The sequence below is a fragment of the Cebus imitator genome, unplaced genomic scaffold, assembly GCF_001604975.1.
Source record: "Cebus imitator isolate Cc_AM_T3 unplaced genomic scaffold, Cebus_imitator-1.0 Scaffold322, whole genome shotgun sequence".
Lineage (NCBI taxonomy): Eukaryota > Metazoa > Chordata > Mammalia > Primates > Cebidae > Cebus > Cebus imitator.
Genome location: NW_016107637.1, coordinates 435,984 through 457,050, shown reverse-complemented (window position 1 = coordinate 457,050; position 21,067 = coordinate 435,984). Strand labels below are relative to the sequence as shown.

At 57.7% G+C, this 21,067-nt stretch overlaps 1 protein-coding gene across 12 annotated transcripts in view; it reads left to right on the top strand.

Moving 5' to 3' along the window:
- The first annotated feature begins 87 nt into the window (after positions 1-87).
- Positions 88-21,067, top strand: part of LRP8 (LDL receptor related protein 8) — a 77,896-nt gene continuing 56,916 nt past the window's right edge. For 6 of the 12 annotated variants that reach the window (XM_017504398.2, XM_017504396.2, XM_017504392.2 and 3 more), the window contains exons 1-2: positions 93-331; positions 1,136-1,255. In XM_017504398.2, the coding sequence (XP_017359887.1) occupies positions 214-331; positions 1,136-1,255 (238 nt within the window). In that variant the 5' untranslated portion in view covers positions 93-213. Of the gene's footprint in view, positions 332-1,135; positions 1,256-21,067 lie in introns of all 12 variants that reach the window. The other 6 variants (XM_017504403.2, XM_017504402.2, XM_017504401.2 and 3 more) reach the window with 3 other exon arrangements.

The following is a 21,067-nucleotide window of genomic DNA, read 5'->3' as shown; positions in this document are numbered from 1 at the left end:
CGCGCCGGCGGCGGCCGCCCAGGGCCGGGGCCGCGCGCCCAGCCTGAGCCCGCCCCGCAGCCGAGCGTCACCGAACCTGCTTGAAATGCAGCCGAGGAGCCGGGGCGGGCGGCAGCGGCGGCGGGGGCAGCGGCAGACCCGGCGCCACGGCAAGGACTCGGAGAGCTGAGGGGCGGCGGCGGCTGCGGCGGCGCGGGGAGCCCGGGGCCCGCCATGGGCCGCCCCGAGCGGGGCGCGCTCCGGCCGCTGGCGCTGCTGGCGCTGCTGCTGCTGCTGCGGCTCCAGCATCTCGCAGCGGCGGCGGCGGCTGATCCGGTGCTCGGCGGCCAAGGTGCGTGCGGCCGGTCCCAGGCTCGGCTCTGAGCCGCCCCGGCCGCCAACAAAGCGCGGCCCGGAGGTCCGGGATGGGGCGGGGCGGGGCGGGGCGCGAACCCTGGGCTGTTGGGGGCGCCAGGCAAGACAGGCTCCCCGCGACGGAGCTATTCCTGAATTTGCCCTCGGCCCCCCCGCACCCTCGGGCCTCAGTGATGAGGGCTCTGCCCTCGGGGCAGAGGCTCTTGGGGGAGGGGTGCAGGGGGCTTGGCCGGCGGGGAACTTTGCGGGAGGGGCGACTGTTCATGGTTCCGGATGAGCTCTGTGGTTCTCGCCGTAGGGGTTTATTTGACACGCGCGCTTCGCGGCGGTAATGAGCGGAGCCAGGCGGCTGCTCCGCTTGACAATGCGTTTCTGCAGACCCCTGCGCGCGGCGGAGGGAGAGGGACTGCCTGCCAGGGGCATGTGCCCGCGGCTCCCAGTGCGCGTGGCGCGCGGGTGCGGGGGCTCCCTATGGACTGTATCTGCGCGGATCCGTGACTATGGGTCGTGTGTGCGGGTGAGTGCGTCTGAATGGAGAGTATGCCCTAGTCGTGTGATGCTGTAAGGAGGTGCCTGGTCTCTTCGTGCCACCCAGCGGCCCTTCATCCACCGACTCCCTGCCATCGTTCCCTCCCTTTGGGTCGAGTGTCCCCGAAGCTCCTGGAGTCTCCATAATCGTCCCCTTTCCGCTTCCCCAGCGGACCCTTCCGGGTGGCAGGGGCTGCAAGGTGGGGAGCGGGGCCGAGTCCGCTGATCTAGCTCACGCTCCCTCCCCACGCAGGGCCGGCCAAGGAGTGCGAAGAGGACCAATTCCGGTGCCGAAATGAGCGCTGCATCCCCTCTGTGTGGAGATGCGACGAGGACGATGACTGCTCGGACCACAGCGACGAGGACGACTGCCGTGAGTGGCGGGCCCGGGAGCTCAGACCCGGGGAGAGAAGACTAACGGTGCCGGGCACCGCGCTCGGCGCGCACGTGGCTGCAACCGCGGCGCTGCCACCTGCGCGGGCCTTGTCGCCAGAGCCTGCTACCGGGAAACCGCCTGAGCACCGCCTCCCTCAGGGCTGGGTGGCTCTTAGCTACCCGGAGGGGGTAGGAAAGCTGGCATGTCCTGGTGGGGCCGGGGGCGGAGCCCCAGGCGGAGTGCCGGGGGAGGAGGGCTCACCATGCTGGGAGGCTGGGCCGGAGCTGTGGGCGGGGACGCGGCAATCCCTACAAAGGTCTAGCTTCCCGCGACACGGCCCTTTCAGACTCCTGCCTCGGCCCCGCGGGACGCGCGCGTGTTTCAAAGTTCCACGCAGCTGCGGGCAATACTGCGCTCCTTTCCATGCTCGGTTTTTGTGAATGAATGGGCTCCTCAGGGCCCCTGATTGGCTGGGCGAGGACCACCCCATAGGCCCCCGTGGCCGGAGCGGCCAATCGCGGAGCTGACGGGTGTCTAGTATTCGGAATCGCGGGTCGCGAGGGCCGTGCCCTGGCCCCGCCCCGGCCACACCCCCGCGCGCATCCTCCCGTTGGTAGGTGTAGGCGGGGCCCGGGCGCCGTCGCCCGCCGCTTTTCTGCCGAGTCACAGTGAAGACCTTTTTGAGCTACCCTGGTTAGTAGACCGTGATTTCCTGCTGGTCCTGCCCGGCTGTGAGTCATGTAGCACACTAGGAAGGAGGGGACCTGGAGAAAGTGTTTGTTTCCTGGAAGGTCCCCTGGAAGCCCCAGGCCCCGCGTGAAACGCTGCCGGCTGCCTTTGCTGGACGTGGTGGTGTTTGCATAGCCTAAGCGCGACTGATTTTGAAGTTTCTTCTCAGAGTGCACAGGGTTTCGGAGTGTCTGTGGGACTGGGAGCTAGTTAGCAGACAGTGGCTGCAGTGGAAGAACAGAAAAACAGGGCTCTCCTTAGAGACAGACCTAGGCGGTCATTCACTCATGATTCAGGAGCAGCTGCTGTGTGCCAGGCGCTGGGACACCCTCCAAGACAGGCCAGCCCTGCCAGCCAGGGAGCACTGACAAGGTCTGAGGGAGGGCGGCAACAGGTGGGCAGGCCCACAGCCCTACACTGCACAGGAAGGGTAGCGGGGCACTTGGACAGGCACCCTCTCTGTTGAATCCTTTTGGGTTTTGAATGTGTTTCCTAGTCAGCCTCCCCGTTCACTTTCAGACCTAACCCAAAGTTGGCTTTGTGACTTGCGCGTGGCTGAAGTCACACAGACTGCCTGAGTCTATGCCTGTAACACATCTTTCCCTCCTCCCTCCATTTCCTCACCTGACCACTTGGGTTCACATAATTCCTGCCTCAGCAACTTCATGGGACTGTTTTGAGGACCAGTTCCAGAAGTGAAATTGGAAGTAATGAGACTACTGTGTGCTGACCATTAACTGTGCCAAGCACTGCAGTAAGTTCTTCTCTTGTATAAACTCCTTTAATCTTCTCTACAGCCCTATTTTAGGGATCAAAAAACTGAGGCACCGAACCGTTAAGTTACTTGCTTAGCAGCTACTGAGTTGCTAAGTAGGAGCTTGAACTTAAGCATCTGACTCCAGAGTTCTTAATCTAATCGTGACCCTGGACATTTCCCAGCGCTGTTGAGGTTGTGAAAGTGGCTGTGCCTGGGTACAATACATTGTAGTGAGTTTCCTCACTGGGAGTGGCTCTGTGGTCTCCTGAGAGTGGGAATACTGAGGACGAGGCAAGGAATGGAAACTGCATCTCTGGGCTGGATGCCTTATCTCTCTGGCTCTTTATAACAACAGTCCTTGTGAGGATGGCTGTGAGGAGCAGACATTTTCTTGTCATCCTACTTTATAAATAAGGATGCTGCCTCAGAGAAGTTGAGTGACTTATGCAAGTTCGCACAGCTCAGGATGACAGAAAGTGGTCAGGATCTCTGGCTGCCTCTAGTTCAGGGCGTTGTCTGCCATGGTGGGGAGTGTGGTGCGGAAGGCACCAGAAGTGTGATCTAGGAGCTGGAAAGACGAACTTTAAATGTTAGGCTTGGCGCGTTTCAGCTCCACGTGAGGCTTTGGGCAGGGTGGAGGCGTGAAGTAGCTGGGTGCTGAATGACGCCCAGGTGGGCCAGGAGGGCTCCAGTGGCCAAGCCAGGCTCCTGCATGGCTTTGAGGTGCATGGGGTAGAGTCGCAGGCGTTGAGTTAGTGAACAAAACATAGTGACATCAAGCTTGGAGTGGAAAGAGTGGTGGCGTTGCTGATAGTACCAAGTAGCCATCACACATGGCTTGGCTTTTCTGAGCTTATGTCTTCATCTGTCAAACAGGGGTAGCTGTCCCTCTGACGCTGGCTGTGCACATAGACACACATGGCTGGCAAGAAAGGAACGGAGGGATGAGTGTTCCCTCCTCCGTAGCCTTTAGAAACAGACTCCTGGTAGCCACAAATGGAAACTGAAGAAACAGAGTAGAGCTTACGCGGCTGTGTCAGGGCCAGGTGCTGGAAAGTGTTCTTTCCTCAGACCTTCCTTCCCCATCTGAGGATTTCCCACATTCTAGGCCACCTGTCAAGGCTGAATTTATTTAAACTGTTCTCCCCTCAAGGACAGTGGCTCCTCCCTGAGCAGCCTCCATGCCTTACCCCAACCGCCTCTTTGGCACACCTCCCTGCAAGAGGGCCTGAGCCACCCTACCTTTGTACGCCTCTGGGCCTGCAAAATGGGGGTTGGAATTTGTAGCTAAAGTCTGTGTGAGGCAAAATGGGTTCAAACTCCCAGAGGGGCCAGAATGCAGCCCCTGAATACCAAGAGGCTGGAAGGAGGGTAGTTTTGTTTTAAGGAAGCCAAGGAAGGCTTCCTGGAGGAGGAGATAGCTGAACTAGGCCTTGAAAGATGGTAACTAATAGCATACCCCCAGAGTTTACCATTTAAAAACAGGTGGTATGGTTCCTGTATTACAGAGGACACAGTTTCTATATTATAGAGAGCTGAAGTGATGCCCCCAGAGTCACAGAGCTCCTCAGGGTTGGAGCTGGAACTCACACGGAGGCCTTCTGAGTCCTGAGCCTCATCCACAATGGCTGGGACTTGGCCCTTTGGAGACATAGCTGGAGCTCGCGGGATAGAAAAGGGAAAAGCTCCTGGGGCTTTAGTTCTCAGCTCAAAGGACCTTCAAAGTCGAGGAAGGAGCTGGAAGCCAGAGGGCCAGGCCCCAGGAAGCCGAGGGGTGGCTCAGCCAGGGGAAGTCAGGTGGGCTTCCTGGCTGTGGACCTGGGTCACGTAGGCCAGCCGGTCCCTGGGCCTCAGTTTCCTGTTGCTTCTAGTGTCTGTGGCAGAGGCAGAGATTTTGGTCTCTGGCCCGGCCTTTGCTCCCAGAGTAACAACAGTAACCACAGTGCCAGTGCACACTGACTGAGCATGTGCCGTGGACCCGGCATCGTGCTGAGATTGTCCATGCATCGCCCCTTGTTCTTCTGTTCTGTAAAATGGGCAATACTCTGAAGTCCCTGAATGAGTCCCATCTCATCGAGGCACTGACGGGTTCTGTAACTGGCCCAAGAATATAGAACTGCTGGGGTGTGAGTGCAGGTGCCCAGCTATGGAACTTGTACTGTCTCAAGTCCTGGCCGGTGACCTTAGATAGGTCCTTCCCAGGCCTTCATGTCCCTGTCTTGAGATGACATCTTAAGGCTCCTCCCACCTCGCTTCCTCCTCCAGGAAGTTCTGTGCTTCTCGCGAAAAGGCTGGGTGGACGGACGGGTGGACGGACAGGTGGACCAGTTTTGGGTTCACTGGCCTCTACTTTGTTCAGGCTTCTTTGGACTCTTTTGCTATCCCATCACCCCTCCATCTCAGGTTTAATAGACAGTGGCCGCAGGGAGGTCTCCCATGGCTGAGAGTTCATTAGCTGGGCAAGGCCAGGCTGTAGGAGTGCTGAGGCTTGCTGGGAAACAGCCCCATAAATAATTAAAGCTCGGCCACAGCTGCCAGCCTGTGCCCTACTGCCTCTGTCCCTCAGTGTGCGGCCTGGACCCGTGCTCCTGACACTGGACCCAGCCTCATCTCCTTCATGGATGGAGCCATTGGACAACAGGGCTGCTCCTCTCTGAACCTCCCTGTCCTCATCTGAGGGTGGCAACTCCACCCTCCAGTGTCCTCCTGGGGCTCCCAAGTATCTGGAGGTTAAAGTTAGTGTAGACTCCTCTGTATTTGGTCCTCTGTAACCTGCTCCTGTTGCCCTCTTCCCTGCAGCCTCTTCCCGCCTCTTCCTTTGAGACTGCGACACCAAACTGTAGCTCCTGCCACACTGTTGCCTTCCTACTGTGTCTCACCTCCGGGTCTTTGCATGTGCCATTCTGCCTGCCTGACACCCTGCTCCCTCACTGGCTAGATTCATTTTACCATCTTCGGAGATTCGGTGCAGGTGTTCCCTCCTCCAGGAAGCCTGCCCTGATACCCCATTGCTTCCAGGCTGAGATACAGCAGTTGAGATAAGAGACTTAGAGACCCAGGTCAAAATTATAACTCAGTGGGGCCTTCAATCAGACACACCTGGTTTTCACATCCCTGCTGCCGCCTCTTGGATGAAAGGCCGTGGAGGTGATACTAGGCCCTCCTTTCCAGAGATTAAACATGAGGATTAAATGAGGTCATGTGCCTGGTGAGCAGTGGATGCTCAGTGAATGGCAGTGGCTGAGGTTGTTCTTGGTGGGAGGGGTTTCACGGAGGTCTCTAGGGACCTGGCACTGGTTTTTGCAGGCCACGCCGGACCCCCTGCTTCCCCTGCCCTTGTCTGCTTAGCCAGATGTTGTCCAAGGTTCCTGCAGCTGGTGCTCGCCTCAGCCAGGGAGTGGCCCAGCCACCGTGGAGGTGGCAGAAGTCTGCCCGGAAGGGAGCTGGGGGAAGAAATTAGTCAAAAAGGCCTAGGGCCCTAGGAAGGGCAGCGGCTGGCTTCCCTCAGGCTGTGTGCTGGTCCTGAAGGCTGGCCTTCTGTCCTCTCTCCTTCTTTCCGCTTGGCTGTGCCTGGGGAGGACAGGAGGGCCTGTGTTCCCCATGGCACTGCCCAGCAGGCCCTAGCAGGCCTTGGGAGTGTTTGCTGAAGGGAGTGTTTGCTGAAGGCTTTCCCTTGGGCCCTCCCAGGTCAGCTTCCCCTATGTGAGTCCTTTGGGCATCAGGGATGGTTGGCTTCGTCCTCCCCAGTTGTCTGCTGGTGGCTGACTTGACAGCTTTCCTCCTTGGGGAAATGCTGGTAGCAGGTGAAGCCAGAGAGAGATCCCCGGGGGAGTGAGGAGCAAAGGCCCAGAGGGCGGATGGAGCAGGCAGACCCTCGAGGGATGAGCTCGCGCATGCTCTCCTGGCACTGGTTAGTCATCTGCTCCCGGGCTGTGTTGCCGCAGGGGTCTATGGGCGGCTGTGGGGTTGTGTCCTTAGGGTTGTAGGGCCAGGCCTTGTGGCCCCAGGCCTAAGTAACATTGGTGACACCTCCCCCCAAATGCCCACACATCCAGATCACCCAGGCTCTGAAGGCCTAGCAGGGAGGCCACCTCTTCCAGAGATGCCTTTCCGGACCCTGTGCCCCAGCCCCCCAGGCCCTGAGCTCCCACAGCATGTCCTTGTTCTGTCCACAGCTGCAGATCCTTCTCCACATCGTGCGCTCTGCCAGCCTTGTGCTGGGCACGAGGGATTCCAAAGTCGTTTCCTCAAGGGAGAAGCTAATAACTGCTATCGGCTGCCTGTCCCACGCCTGGGGCCACACCAGACAGTGCGCATTCTTTAGCGTCGCTTCTCACAAGCCTGTGACGGCCGGTTTTTCATTATTCTGATTTCAAAAATGATGAAGTTGAGGCTCAGAAAGGAGACCGGACTTGGCCAGTGTCGTGACCGTTCAGTGGCGGAGCCAGGATCTGACCCAGGTCTGAGTGGCCTGGAGCCCAGACTCCTCTCAAGCTGCGCCCCACTGAGCGCTGTCCACCCCGGTGGGGTCAGAAGGCTGGTGCTCGGAGGTTTGGGAAGAAGTGGGGAGCAGCTGCAGTACCTCCCTGGCTACCAGTTTCTGACCTGAGGCGTGGGGCCGGGGAGGGGCCCTCTTCTCTGGAGACCCCGCAGAGCCCTGACAGAGGCCTCCCCTTTCCAGCTCCCGTGGGGGTGATGCTCCAGTTTCCACAGGTTTCTCTCAGCCTTTGCCTGTTAGATGCTGATTCTTCTTCTGACTGTACAGAAGGGGAAACTGAGGTCCTGATGCTATATTACTGATGCAGATGACCTCAGGGAGTGTCAGCCCAATGTTGTCTCTTTTACTCTGTGTAGTAACACAGGGCCTGGCTGCCTCCCCGCACGCAGGCTTCGGAAGGTGAAACCGAGGCTCTGATGGTTGAATTGGCTCCGTCGTCAGTAGGGACCCATTCTTAGAACTCAGGTGTCCTCAGTTTCTGGGTGGGACTGGAGTCAGAACTGTATGTACTTCCACCTCCCACCCCCACCCTCTCTGTTCCCTGCTGGATCCAGGAACAGGTGTTCTCAGGCTGAGGAGTGGACACATACCTTTTGCAGTACCAAAGGGCTTTAGGCTCCTGACTGGGGACCTCAGGTGCACCACTGCCCCCACCGACCCTGCCTGCCTACCACTGGACTGCCAAGAAGTCAGCTAAAATATGTTAAAAAATAATAATAATAAAGTCCAGCTGCCCTGTCTCCCTGCCCAGAATCCACCCCACCAAGCCAGCTGTACTCCCCCACTGTCACCAGGTAGTAAGGCACAGATCCCCACCCTAGGCCAGACTGGCCAGCTCCAGGCACAGGAGTCTGTTCTGAGTGCTGGGAGCAGAGCAGGTGGAATAAGGACCAATGAGTGAAGGGAAAATGACGTTCAGAGAGGGAGAGGCATTTGCCCAAGGTCACACAGCAAGTTAGGGGCATAGATAGAAGAATTAGAATGCTGTGGAGGAGATGGCTTCTGCCAATATCCTGAGAAGAATGAAGGAGCAGTTCTGCCCTCTGCTGCTCTTCTGCTTTTTTTTTTTTTTTTTTTTTTTTTTTTTTTTTTTTGGTGGGGGTGAAAAGCCTTTGGGGCCAGACCACAGCTGTCCTTTCTCCTGGCTTTGCTTTCTGTGGATATGGCTACTTTGTCTGTCCTGTGGGACCAGGAAGAGGTGGTCCATGTGCTCAGAGCAGAGAGAAGACCTTCAGCTACCTGCCTCACTGAAAATCCATTAATACTGAGAAGAGTTAGGGAGCGTGCTAGTGAGGGGGCTTTCTCATGATACCTCCTTCAGCCAGTGCCTTGAGGTATCATGACTGCATCTCACAGAGGAGAGTGAAGTCTCTTGTCCCCCACAGACCCTGCTGGTCAGGGGCAGGACTAGGCCATGCCCGTCTGGCTGCAAGTCTGAGGTGGCTGACGTATGCATTCACACATCCCAGTCCCAGCGGCAGCTAAGTGTGGCTTTCGGGCTGTGCTGGGGCCTCTCTTCCTTTCCAGTTGCCCCTATTTGCCAGCGCCCGCCAGTGGGTGTGCCAACTCTCCTGAGCAGCCTGGCCCCTGGGGCGCCCTCCAGCATTAGCTGGGTCCCCAGGCAGCGGTTTTAATTATCAGCCCTGCTCCCCACAGCTCCTCTCACAAGCTGCCAAATGTCACAGACTCCAGGAATCGCCCCGCAGCCAGAGTGGCACAGGAGGGGCTGAGGGCCTTCAAGGGAAGCCTGCTCAGTCCGGACCAAGCTCCTCACTGACTGCACCCGGTCTGACCTCTGTGTCTCTGGTGGGGCCCAGCCTAGGTATCCACAGTGGGAGAGCTGGGTCTAGCTGCTTTGGGGGCATAGAACCTGAACTCAGGCGCCACGGTATTGAACTCAGGCGCCACGGTATGTCCTCGGGTAACTGAGAGTCACCCAGTGATTCCAGAGCTGTGGTGCTCATGTGGTGCATGCAGTTCCCATGATCCCTCGTGGCCTCCACACTCCTGCCCCTTGGAATGTGGCACATGGCAGACAGACAGCCCAAAGCCATCTGCCTGTCTATCTAGGAGTCCACGGGAGTGGTCATGTGGCCCCACCCTCTCCTGGTCACTGGCCTTGAGGTGCCACAAGGGACTTAACCCCAGCCGCTCTGGAGGGCATCTCAGGTTCCAGCCCTCTCAACCTGTCGTGAATCTTGGAGGGCTTTTCCAGTGTGTGCCTCACCGGTGTGCTCCTGGGAGGCGGGCGGTGCGGAGTCAATCATGATCCCCATTCCCTGATGAGGAAAACGAGGCTCAGCGAGGATAAGGCACTTTCCCGGTTATCAGTAGTTCTGGAGTTAAAACTCACTTCAACTGCTCTTATTCAGTTTTCCAGGGTAGTAACTTCTGATTATCTGAAAGTCGTTTTATACTGGTGATGAAAAACAAAGTTAATAAAGAAAAGCAGAAAGAAGAAGGTAGCATCACACTTGCTAGTCCCGCTATGTAAGCAGCAGAGCCTTCTAGAGATTTTTCTCTGCATATGAGCTCTTGGGCATGAATGTATGTATTTTTTTTTTAACAAAAATGAGGCCATGTTATGCCAATTGTTTTCACATGTGGCTTTCTGTGCCAATAACAATAGTTCATATCCTTGCTTTAAAGGGCTAGATAGTATTCTATGGTGTGGATCTTCCATAATTCAATGACATTTTCTCCTATTGATAGATGTGTGTTTGGTTGCTTCCGTGTTTTTCCCTGCTCTATGCAACGCTAGGATGGACATCCTTGAACTTCATCCTTTCGCATTTGCCTGATCCTTTCCCTAAGATAAGTTCTTAGGAAAGGAGCTGCTGAGTGTGTACATTCTCATCATTGCCATGCTGCTCTCTAGAGGGGAAAATCTTTCCATCTCACACTCACTCCTCCATGGCCCCATAGCCCTCCTTTCCAGCCAGGCAGGCAGCTGAAGGACTTCCCTCTTCTCTGAGCACAGGGCCACCTCCTCCTGGTCCCACAGGACAGACAAAGTAGCCATATCCAGGCCACAGAAAGCAAAGCCAGGAGAAAGGACAGCTGTGGTCTGGCCCCAAAGGCTTTTCACCCCCACCAAAAAAAAAAAAAGTCAGAAGAGGATGAAACTCTTCCTTCATTCTTCCCAAGATATTGGCAGAAGTCATCTCCTCCATAGCATTCTAATTCTTCTATCTATGCCCCTAACTTGCTGTGTGACCTTGGGCAAATGTCTCTCCCTCTCTGAACTTCATTTTCCCTTCACTCATTGGTCTTTATTCCACCTGCGCTGCCCCCAGCACTTGGAGCAGACTCCTTTGCTTGGAGCTGGGTTCAGGGCTGGAGCTGGCCAGTCCTGGCCTAGGGCGGGGATCTGTGCCTTACTACCTGGTGACAGTGGGGGAAGTATAGCTGGCTTGGTGGGGTGGATTCTGGGCAGGGAGACAGGGCAGCTGGAGTAATTAGCCCCACTCCAGAGCTCCACTCAGGCCCAGGTTCCTTGGGTGACTTTCCCTTCTGCCTTTTTCCTGCCCTCATGATTGGGCCAGATGCAGTGCAGTGATGGAGAAAAATGGAGTGAGGCCCGCCAGCCTCATGAGACTTTCCAAAAGGCAGAAAATGCGCCCATATTCCAGAGGTGTGCGGGCCGAGGAAAGCGCTTTGCCCAGAGCCTGGCCCTGAAAATGAGCGTTTCTCTTCCCTTCCCGAGCCTGTGATTCCTGCGCAGGGAATGGCTGAGTGAAAGGAACCGTCCTCAGCTTTCCTCCTCCTCCACCAAGGACACAACAAGAGGGCAGCCACGGAACAGCAGCAGGGAGAGATTTAGGTCAACTGGCCGGCTGGGAGGACTTGGCTGCCTGAGAGAGCGGCAGCTCCTTGGGCTGGGAGGGACTGTCGGAGCCATCTCATCCCACCCCATCTGCACGGGGGCCCCAAGGTGGCTGCTTCCTGAGTGGCCCAGGGGGGCTGGTTAGCCAGCCGGGCCTGCCACGGTAGTTAGCCACGAGGGGCCTTGGTTTCCCAGTAGGTCTGGGCTAACATCAGAAACTTGGCAGCTGATGAGAGGCAGGAAGGCCTCACCAAGCCCAGGTTAAGCTGTCTGATTGAATAGCTGGAGGCCAAGGGTGGGCTTTCCTGGTGGCCTGAATCCAGGGACATTCAAGCCAGCACTCCTCCCCCACTCCCTCCCCTACTTCCTGGACCCTGAGCTGCCATCTGCTGCCCCAACACTCTCAGAGCCCTTTCTCGGCCATGGACATGGGCACATGTGCGCATGCTTGGGGTGTGTGCTTCAGAGGAGGGGCTGTGTGCCAGGAGGGAGGTGACTGTTCTGGACCCGTGGGGGCTGCAGGGCCAAGGTGACTGTCTTCTCCTGTACCCGCCAAGTCTGCCCAAACCAAGCCAGGGCACCCCTCCGGGTCGGTCGTGGTGGGGAATTATTTGTAGCTGGAGAGGCACCAGCAGTCTCTGTTCCCAGCCTGCCCCCTGCCACAGCAGCCTCTCCTCCCCAGGCCACCTGTGCTCTGGCCCCACCCAGAGAGCTGCTTGTTACAAACCGCCTCGGCCGGGGGGGCAGCCTCCCTCCTCTGCCTCTGCCTTGCTGAGTGGCCATTTGGCAGATGCTTGCCCCTCTTAGCGTCTTTGCCCCTTGGGAGTGGGGCATCTCCAACCTCTCTCAGTCTCATTCTCTGGAATTCTTTTGTTTTACCCTAAGAGTCAGGGATTCACGCGGTGGGAGTCTGCCATGGCCAGGCCCCAGGTACGGGGGGATTCACGTGGTGGGAGTCTGCCATGGCCAGGCCCCAGGTACGGGGCCTCCAAAACGCTTTCCCTGTTCTCTGAGGCCCGAGAGGCCCAGGGCTGGAAGCAGGGGGCAGGGGCTTGAAATCCGATCCCACGGGGCCCCAGGGACCCCACCCCAGCCCCTCACACAGGAAACGTGGCCTAAGCCATGCCACTGCAGAGCCCACATCTACCGGAGGCTTTTCAACCTGCTCATTTTTGTGCTGAGCTCTGAGAGGCTGATTTTTTAACACCTGTGAGCCAGCGAAAGCAGATGCATCAGCCGCCTGTGCGACGCTCTTTCGTCTCCCTCCTCTTCTCCATTCCCTGCCTGCCTCTACTGCTTCTCCAGTGCAGGGGCCACGTGCTGCGGGGCCAGGCGGCCTCTCCAGCGGCAGTCAGGCCTGGCTTCCAGCCGCAGCTCCTCCACTTCCTGGTCGGGAGGCCCAGGGCAAGTCCCTTGATCGGAAACCCAGACTCTCGCTCTGTGCACCGTGGGTAATAAATAGTTCTTGGCCTAGGTAAGTACCAGAAACCTCACCCCCAGGAACCAGGTAGCCTCACCTTGTCCCCAACATACTGTGTGACCTGGGTATATCTCTGCTCTGGGGCTTTGAGGGACTGAGGCTTAATCAGTGGCTTGCGTCACTTTGGGCAGCTTTTGAAATTCTGCCCCAGCCGCCTTCCAGGCCTACTTGGTGTGAAGCCACTTGGGAGGTGTAGATGTGCAGGTCCCCAGGACGGGTCCCTACCTCATCTGTGAGAGCATCTACCGTGACATGGATAACAGCGGGGGATACCAGGCTGCCTGGGGTCAAGTCCACACCTCACCGCTTCCCAGCTGTGGGACCCTGAGCAAATCACTTCACCCCTCTGAGCACCTGCCTCTGGAGGAGGAGCCGCCCTCACGGTGGCTGTGGGATTGACAGGTGAATTAACTTGTGAGGCAGGTTAACCAGGGGAACGCTCAGTGCTCCATTCAAGATCTCCTGGGCTTGTTTTGACCTCCTTGTCTGAGCCTCCCTCTCCCATCTGTCCTTCGGGAGTCCCCGTCCTCACTGGACTGCTGCACAGTGGGTGGAGTGGCAGGAGCCAGGGAGCCCCCAGAAAGGCTCTTTTATTTCCCCTTTTCCCTGCCACCCCAGGCCATCACTTGCTGACCCAGTTTAATTATGGAGAGGCCCCCTAGGGATCTCATTAGGAAATGAGCCCAGAGCCTTAGGGGCCTCCAGGAGGGGTGGGGTGCAGAAGGAGGTTACCCTGTGGCTTGCCCTGCCTGGGCCCTGGCCTTGTGCCCTAAATATGCCCACAAAGTCACAGACACTTGGTCCTTTAGTGGGCAGGACACAGACATGTGGCATGATTCATGATCAGCCAGGGCTGAAGGGACCCACACCTCCATCTCCTACTCCCGCTCGGCTCTGGCCTCACTTCCCGGATCGGGGTAGGGAAGGTTGACAGAGGAGGCTTCTCCGGTTCTGCTCCACCCAGCCCCGGTGCCCACTGTCCCCAGCCTGGCTCCGAGCAGGCCCTAGTGAAGGTGTTGAGTGATGGATGTGTGAGCCGTGGGCCGGGCAGCATCTTCACTAGGCCAGAGCGGCCTCCCCTTCCAACACAGTGCAGGGATTTCCACAGAAGCCTGGCGGGGGGGAGGCCAGGGTGTCCGGTGCATCCAGGGACTGGGCGCTCACTGACTGACCAAGCAGCTCCCCACTGCTGGACTCCTCTTCCTGTTAGAAAAGCTGCTCCTCTGTCAATCCCAGATCTGTCTGCTACAGCTCTCCTGCCCTCTCCGATTCCAGCTCTGTTCACGGGCCTCTGCTTACAGGGTCTGCCTCCACCTTCACTGCAAGCCCGCCCAGTGTCCCTTCCCACCTGCATTCTTGCCACAGCCCCCAGGCTCAGGGAGGCCCAGCCTGGGACAGCTGACTTGTGGTGTGGGCTCGGGTGAGGACCATCCTCTCTGGGGCCTCTGCTTCTCTGGCTCCCCCAGCGTGGGGCCTGGTGGAGTGCATTCTCAGGCTCTATAAATGTTAGCTGCCTCCTGTGACGTACCTCCCAGGGCTTTGAGACGTGGAGGACAGAAGTGCCGTGCCTGGAGGCAAAGGTGACGTCTTTATGGACAGCTCGCACTCCTGGGTAGCTGGGCAGCATCGCCCAGATCCTGCACTGGGGGCTGTGGCTGAACCTCTCCTGCCCCTTGGACTAGTCCAGAGCACAGGCACTGCCTGGGCCTGGCGCAGGAACCTGGGAGTCATCACAACCCCTCTTTTCCTTCCCCTGAGTCGTCACCTCGAATTGGGGAAGGAGGGAAGTCCCGACACCCCCTGCCTACCTGCCAGGCTGGGCCTTTCCCCCACCTGCTGCCACGCCCTTCCTGGATCGCGGCAGCAGCCCCTACTTAGTTTCTGTTCTCTCCTCCAAACCCGTCTGCGCTCTGCAGCCGAGTGCGCTGAGACATGCAAAGCTGCACCCTTTCCTCGCTCAGCTTCTGCAGTGGCGCCCACCCCAAGTCTTCTGACCAAGTCTTCTGACGTTCAGAGCCCTTCAAGGCCCGACATACACCTGTCTCCTCTCCAGGTCTCACCAGCAAAACGCCCACTTCGTTTGCCATGCATAAAGTGACCACGCCTCCTCGGCTGTTCAGAACTATCCCAGTTTGAAAACATTCTGTATCTCAGGAACCCCTTCAGTTGTGAGCCAACTGGGACACTTGACCAGTCTAGCTGCTCCCCTAAGCCCCAGCCACTGCTCCCTCAGGTCCCCAGCAGGTCTTCCCCGTCCCTTGTGGACTCTGCTAGCTGGGCATGACTCACTTAATTAAGAACAAAGAAAAAGGCCGGGCACAGTGGCTCACACCTGTAATCACAGAATTTTGGGGAGGCTGAGATGGAAGGAGGATCACTTAGGGCTGGGAGTTCAAGACCAGCCTGGGCAACATAGTGAGACTCCATCTCACTATGGAGTCTCAAAAACAAAAAAATTAGCCAGGTGTGGTGGTACATGCCTATAACCACTCGGGAGGCTGAAGCAGGAGGACTGCTTGAGCATAGGAGTTTGAGCTTGCAGTGGGCTGTGGTCATGCCGCTGCACTCTGGCCTGGGTGAGAGAGTGAGACCCTGTCTCAACTCCTCCCCACCAAAAGACAAGGCTGATTTCTTCCTCACCTTTTGGGAGAATTCAAGAAAGAAACAAGCTCCCGAAAGGTCTGGAAGAGCAAGTCCAAGCATCCTGAGAGGGGAGCTGTGTGGGTACAGCCAGGAGGCTTGCCCCTTATTACAGACTGCCTCTAGCCCAGCTGTGTGACTCCCCTCTCTGGCCTCAGTTTCCCACGTCTGCCCTGCTCACCTCATGAATGTGGTGAGAATCATAACATTCACAGGCCTGCCTGTGTTGCCACTGCCAATTTCTATTCTTCCAGGCATGTTGCTGTCTGTCATGTCCCATGTTGGCCTCACTACTCCCAAGTGGAGGGCAGCACGGAGATCGTCATTCTCATGAACAGAAAGAAGCTGTGGGCGCTGTCCACGTGCCTTGTACGAGGCTCGGCAGTTGACAAGGCCCTTCCCACTTGCTGCCTCCAGGCGCCTGGTGGCCCTTGGGAGGTGGGCCAGCAGGAATGACTCCACCCATTGTACAGATGGGAACACTGAGCCCATAGTCCCACAGCTTCTGACTCCTTAATGGTGGGAAAAGGGAAGCCACATGGGTGGCTGTGCTGTGGTCATGGTGTGTAGTGGTTACAAGTGGGGTCGCTGGTTGGCTGGTCCTCTTCCCTTCCCCACACCCACTGTCGATGTCTTCATCAGTACGGAGAGACGGAGACAGATGGAAGAGAAGGCAGAGACACAGGAGCGGGGAGAGAGAGATGGTTTGGTGGGGAGCACACTGGGGGACTGGGGGCAGGGAGGGTCCATGCATCGTCGCTCCTTCCTCTGTGGTTCTCACAGTCTGTCTGCACCGATTCCTGACAGATGGAAGGAGGGGAGAGCTGGTGCCAAGAGGCTGTCACCACAGGCGGGCAGAGCTGGGGGAGGGCGCTTTGTGGCCAGGGCTTGTGTGGGGAGGGGAAGCAGCTGGTGGTCTGGCTGCTGGGCCTCCTTGGAGCCCACACCCCAGGAACTGCTGGTGGGGGGCAAGAAAGTGGGCAAAGGATAAGCCTGCCCCCTGCCTGGGACTGGCCATGCCCATGCCCCTGTCCAGACAAAGACAGCTCCCCCTCCCTCCCTCCCTCCTCACACCCTGCTGCCAGCAGGGCCCTCCCTGTAAACCACGGATTCCTCCTGTCCACCCGTCACTGGGTGTTGGAGGTGGGCAGGGGCCTGGGGATTGGCCCTGAGCTGTGATCCCGGAGGGCGTGATGGCTCAGAGCAGGCTGGGGTCTGGGTCTTGCATTTGCTGGCTGGAGCTCAGCCCTCACTGTGCTGCCCTGGGTGTTTCCTGAGCCCCCTTTTCATGGCAAAGGGCTTCCTGCATTTCTTGCGGGTTCCAAAGCATGTGCAGGGTTGGGCATCCATGACCTGGGGTTGATTCAGCACCCTTGTCATCTCTTGTGTCTTTAGAGTGTGGCTTTCTTCAGGCGGGACTGGCTTTCATGCTCTCTTTCCCAATCCCCCAGTGCCCAACACAGGGCCCAGCGCAGAGGAGGGGCCCACTGTATGCTTGTTGAGTGAATGAATGGATCCCCCGCTTGCATACCTCCTGGGACGGAGGCCTCACTCCTTTATACAGCGGTTCTTTCCAAGATTTTCAGAAACAAAGTTCTTTCTGGTTCTTCCTCAGAGGCTCCATGGCTCCCAGGCCTGCCACAGGGGCTACACAGAGACCCTGGTTGATCATGCTGCCTCAGAGCAGCCCAGAAAAGACTAGAGACCTCTGAGCCTACCCAGCTCCTCACAGGCTGCTGCCCGGCTGGGTCTCCACTGCGCTAACCTCTGGGTTGTCAGTAGTTGTAGGTGTCACATATGAGCCCTCACTGTGCCAGCCAGCGTCTCATTCCATTCACATCAGCCTGTAAGGCAGGGAGTTCCCATCCCCCATTTACAGAGGAGAAAAATGACTTCCTCCAGGTCACACAGCTTAGCAGCAGACAGAATGTCTGGGTCAGGAGGGTGGGAGGTGGGCGGGGGTGGGCTGGAGGAAGACTTCCTGGAGCATGGGATTGTGGCAGGGCTTGGGGGGTGCTGGGGGCTTGGCAGAAGGCAGCAAGGCTGAGGAAGGGCCCGAGGGCTTTTCTGGAGGTGGAATCTGTCCCTGCCCCAGCCCAGTCTCTTCCCTTCTCCCCATGCTGTCCCCAGGTGGATCCCTGACACCAAGACTCCAAGTGGGTAGTCCCTGAGGTGTGACTTGGGGACCTGGGCCCAGAGCCCCTCCTGTCCCCCTGGAAGACAGGGTGTGGGTGGGCTCCAGGGCAGAGCTCAAGGCTGCTAAACTGACAGGAGAGGTCACTGCCCTGTCCAGTGACCCGAGACGTGCAGGGTGACAGCTGGGGCCCTGGGGACTCCCATCTCTGGTGAGGCGTTGGGGTAAATGGGTGGGGATGGTCTTCTTGCTGCTGCTGCTCAAAGTTGGTTTTGCTCAGAAGCATCCTCCCATTCATATGAATCACGGCAATCACTGATGGTAAATGATGGTGTGCCTGCCCCGTGCCAGGGCTGGGCTGGGTGCCCTGCCGAGAGGAGACAGAGGAGAGGAGTCAGAGACGGAATCCATCCTGAGAGCAGGGGTGCACCTTTCACCACCTTTATCCCATTCCCAGAGCCTGACACAGGCTGGGCCCTTGCAGGGCAGCTTATTAACGCCTTAGTCATTGAAAAACAGGGACCTGGCCTCTCTGATGGAACGCCCACTGCCCAAGGGCACACTGGTCCCCAGCATGGCCCCTCGGCGTGACCTTTCCCCTCACCTCGGCTCTCTGGGTCCTTCAAGGGGCTCCTGCCAGTGAGTGTAGTGGGTGGCCGGAGCCTCTTCCCCCTACGTCACACAGCATGTGAGCTGGGCGAGCCACCTCCCCTCTCCGTGCCTTGGTTTCCTTTTCTGCACAGTGGGGTCATGGCAGGCCTTACCTCAAAGAGCTGTTGGTCGGGAGGATTAAATGAGATGATGAGCTCCGTGCACCATCATCACTCAGTGACACTTCCCCTTATACTGAATGGGGAGCAGGGCAGGAAGCACCTCTACTCTCCACGAATGACCTCATGAATCCTTGATCAGCCTGGTGAGGGGAGATCTGTCCTGTCCCTTTACTGATAGGCACAGAGACGTGGGGAGACTCACCCAAGGTCACACAGCATAGAAGTGGCAGCAGCAGGATTTAAATGCTGGTCTCTTGCACTCCAAGGCCCACATGTTAGCCACTGCACCAGACAAGGGATGAAGGGCTTAGTCTGAGAGCGTCTTTGGAATTGGAGTTGCAGAGGCTCCTGGCTTCCTGTGCTGATCTGCAAGACTCCAGCCCCCAGTCACGTCTGTCAGCAACTCTGAGAGCCCTCCCTGGGCCTCTCACCTCCCACATGAGCGGGGAAGTGGCAGGCAGGGTCCTGGGCGGCAAGGACGGGGGATTTCCCGACTCACTTGAGATCCGTCACAACATTAATGTTAATTAAGCCTTGTTAATTCAGCCCTCTGCTTACACACAGCTCCTGACAGCAGATTACCCATAAGTGAGGCAGTAAATTTATTGCCGCTTTTTCCAAACATTCAGCAGCAAAGTCGGTGCCCCGGGAAAGGTAGAGGGGAGACCTGGAGGACTAGTAATGCTTGCTTCCTGGTAGCCTGAACCCCCCAAGATCCTTATGGCCCAGAGAACAAGGTGGGGCCCCCAGGAGACCTGAGAGAGCATGAACTGTGGTCCGCTCAGAGTAGACTGCCTGGAGATGTGGTAAGCACCGTCTCAGCACTGACTGGTGGCTCTGTGCTCTGTCAACATCCTGTTCCCTTCGCTGTCCTCCCGCAGTGCCTTGAAGCGTGTCCTGCCTACAGTAGGGCTCAGCCAAGGTGCGTTTCGATTTAAATGTGCAGCCCTGAGCCCACCTCTGTGTCGGAAAAGCCTCGCCGTGGTGCAATCTGATAGAAGAGCCAGTGGCCTCCGCAGGGACTGGGCGCCCTGCGTCCTGAGGTGTGCAGCCAGGGCCGGACGACTCTGCCAGGGCTGCTGGGAAGGCGTCTCTCCCTGTCCCAGGCCATAGGAGCACTCTTGGAACCAAGATCAGGCCCACATTCTGGGCCTGTGACCCCAGCCCCTCGCTAGGCTAGGTATCTACTCACCAGGTGAGGGCAAAGCGTCTCCTGGGTGCAGTGGGACCCCCTTGTCCTTGGTCCTACTTCCCACCTTGGCCTCAGACTGGGCCATGCCTGGGCCACTTGAATAAACCCAGGCTTTGGGTGTCTAGAATTTTACAAAATTAATTAGAGCATTAAATGGTAGGCCTCTGGGAGAATCCCGCCATCTGGCTGTCACAGGAGAGGCAGGACAATCTATGCATATCTGCCTGCAGTGTGTGAGTGTCATGTGAAGCCAAATGTGCATGTGTGAGGGTACAGTCTGAGTGCTGCAATGTGTGCACAGCATGACATGCATGTCTGAGTATGTTCAGTATGTGGTGCATGCCTGAGTGTGCAAGTGGGCAATGTGTGCCTCGCTGTGTGCATGGGTGCCCATCTGCAGGTACATGTGCTGTGTGCATGCGCCTAAGTGTCCGCACGTCTGTCTGAGCACACCTCCGTGTGTGTGGTCCGTGCCCAGGCCTGTCCTTTTGGTGCAGTGAGCCAGGCTGGGCTATGTGCAGAAAGGGAATGGGCGCCTGACTCCTCCTGGCTGAGGCGGTGGCAACAGACAGCTGTGTGGAAGGTGGGACAGGGTAGGTGTGGCAAGTGCGCTCTGGCCTTCAGTGGGTGAAGCAGGGCAGCCATCCTTGTCCCTCATTTAACACATGGGGAAACCCAAACCTGGAGCCTGGGCTCTAGGGCTCCCTGCGTGGTGCCCTTTCTCTTCCAGCAGACTGCTGCCCTGGCTGGCACCTGTGCTTCTGGCATCTTTATGCTGTTGGATTTTCACAGTGGCTTGGAGTGATTCCTGAGAGGGTACCACTCCCACTTCCCAGTGCTGCTCAGGGTCAAGCTCGGGACTTCCACTGCACATCCTGTGTTCTTCCCGTTTCATGGAGGAGATATCTGATGTCTGGGCTGCTGGAGAACGCTGGGCCTGATGGTCCTCTGACTGCTGTGTGACCTGGGCCCATCCTGTCCCTCACTGAACCTCGGAGGGTGATTGTAAGAACTAAATGAAGAGACGTATACAAAGGGCTTTGTAAACCACGAGGTGAGGTGAGGTAATGTAGACAGATGAAGGCCTGGCCCAGAGATAGTGCCACACTATGATCAGGGCCAAAGCTGAGGCCCAAGTTCATATGTCCCAGGGCTTCCTGAGGAGCTGGCCAGGAGGTGGGCCCAGGAGAGAGGCAGGTGCCCTCCCAGCCTTGCAGACTCTCAACCTGTGCCCAGAACCGCCTGCCTGGTGTCAGCACTCTCCTCCGACTCCAGCCCCCCACCTGTGGCTCATGGCAGTGAAGTAGAGCAGGAATGGACCCAGAGAGCAGTGGAACCCACCTCCTCATCCAACTGGTGTTGACACTGGGGCCCAGAGAGGGTGAGCGGCTTACTTAAGGCCACGCAGCAGCTCAGCGGTAGAGCTGAGGCCAAAACCCAGGCCTGCTGTCCCTTGGCTCTGTTCTCCTTGGTACCATACCCCTGTCTTTGGCAAGAGAAAGACAACACAAGAGCCAGTTCATATGCTGGAGAAAAGGATGTGGGAGTGCCACCCAACTGGAGAGCACTGGAGCAGACCACAGCCCTACATCCTGCAGGAATGGAGGATCTGAGAGCAAGGCTTTGGTGATGATTGCTTTTACCGTGCATGCAGAATGCTGGAGGGGAAATAGGGTTTGTACATTCTGTATAGATGGAAAAGCCCCAGGCTCCCAGATTGCCTGCATGCAATTCCTTCAGAAGGAGCCTCTGATCCCACATGGGGTCATGGAAAGCTTCC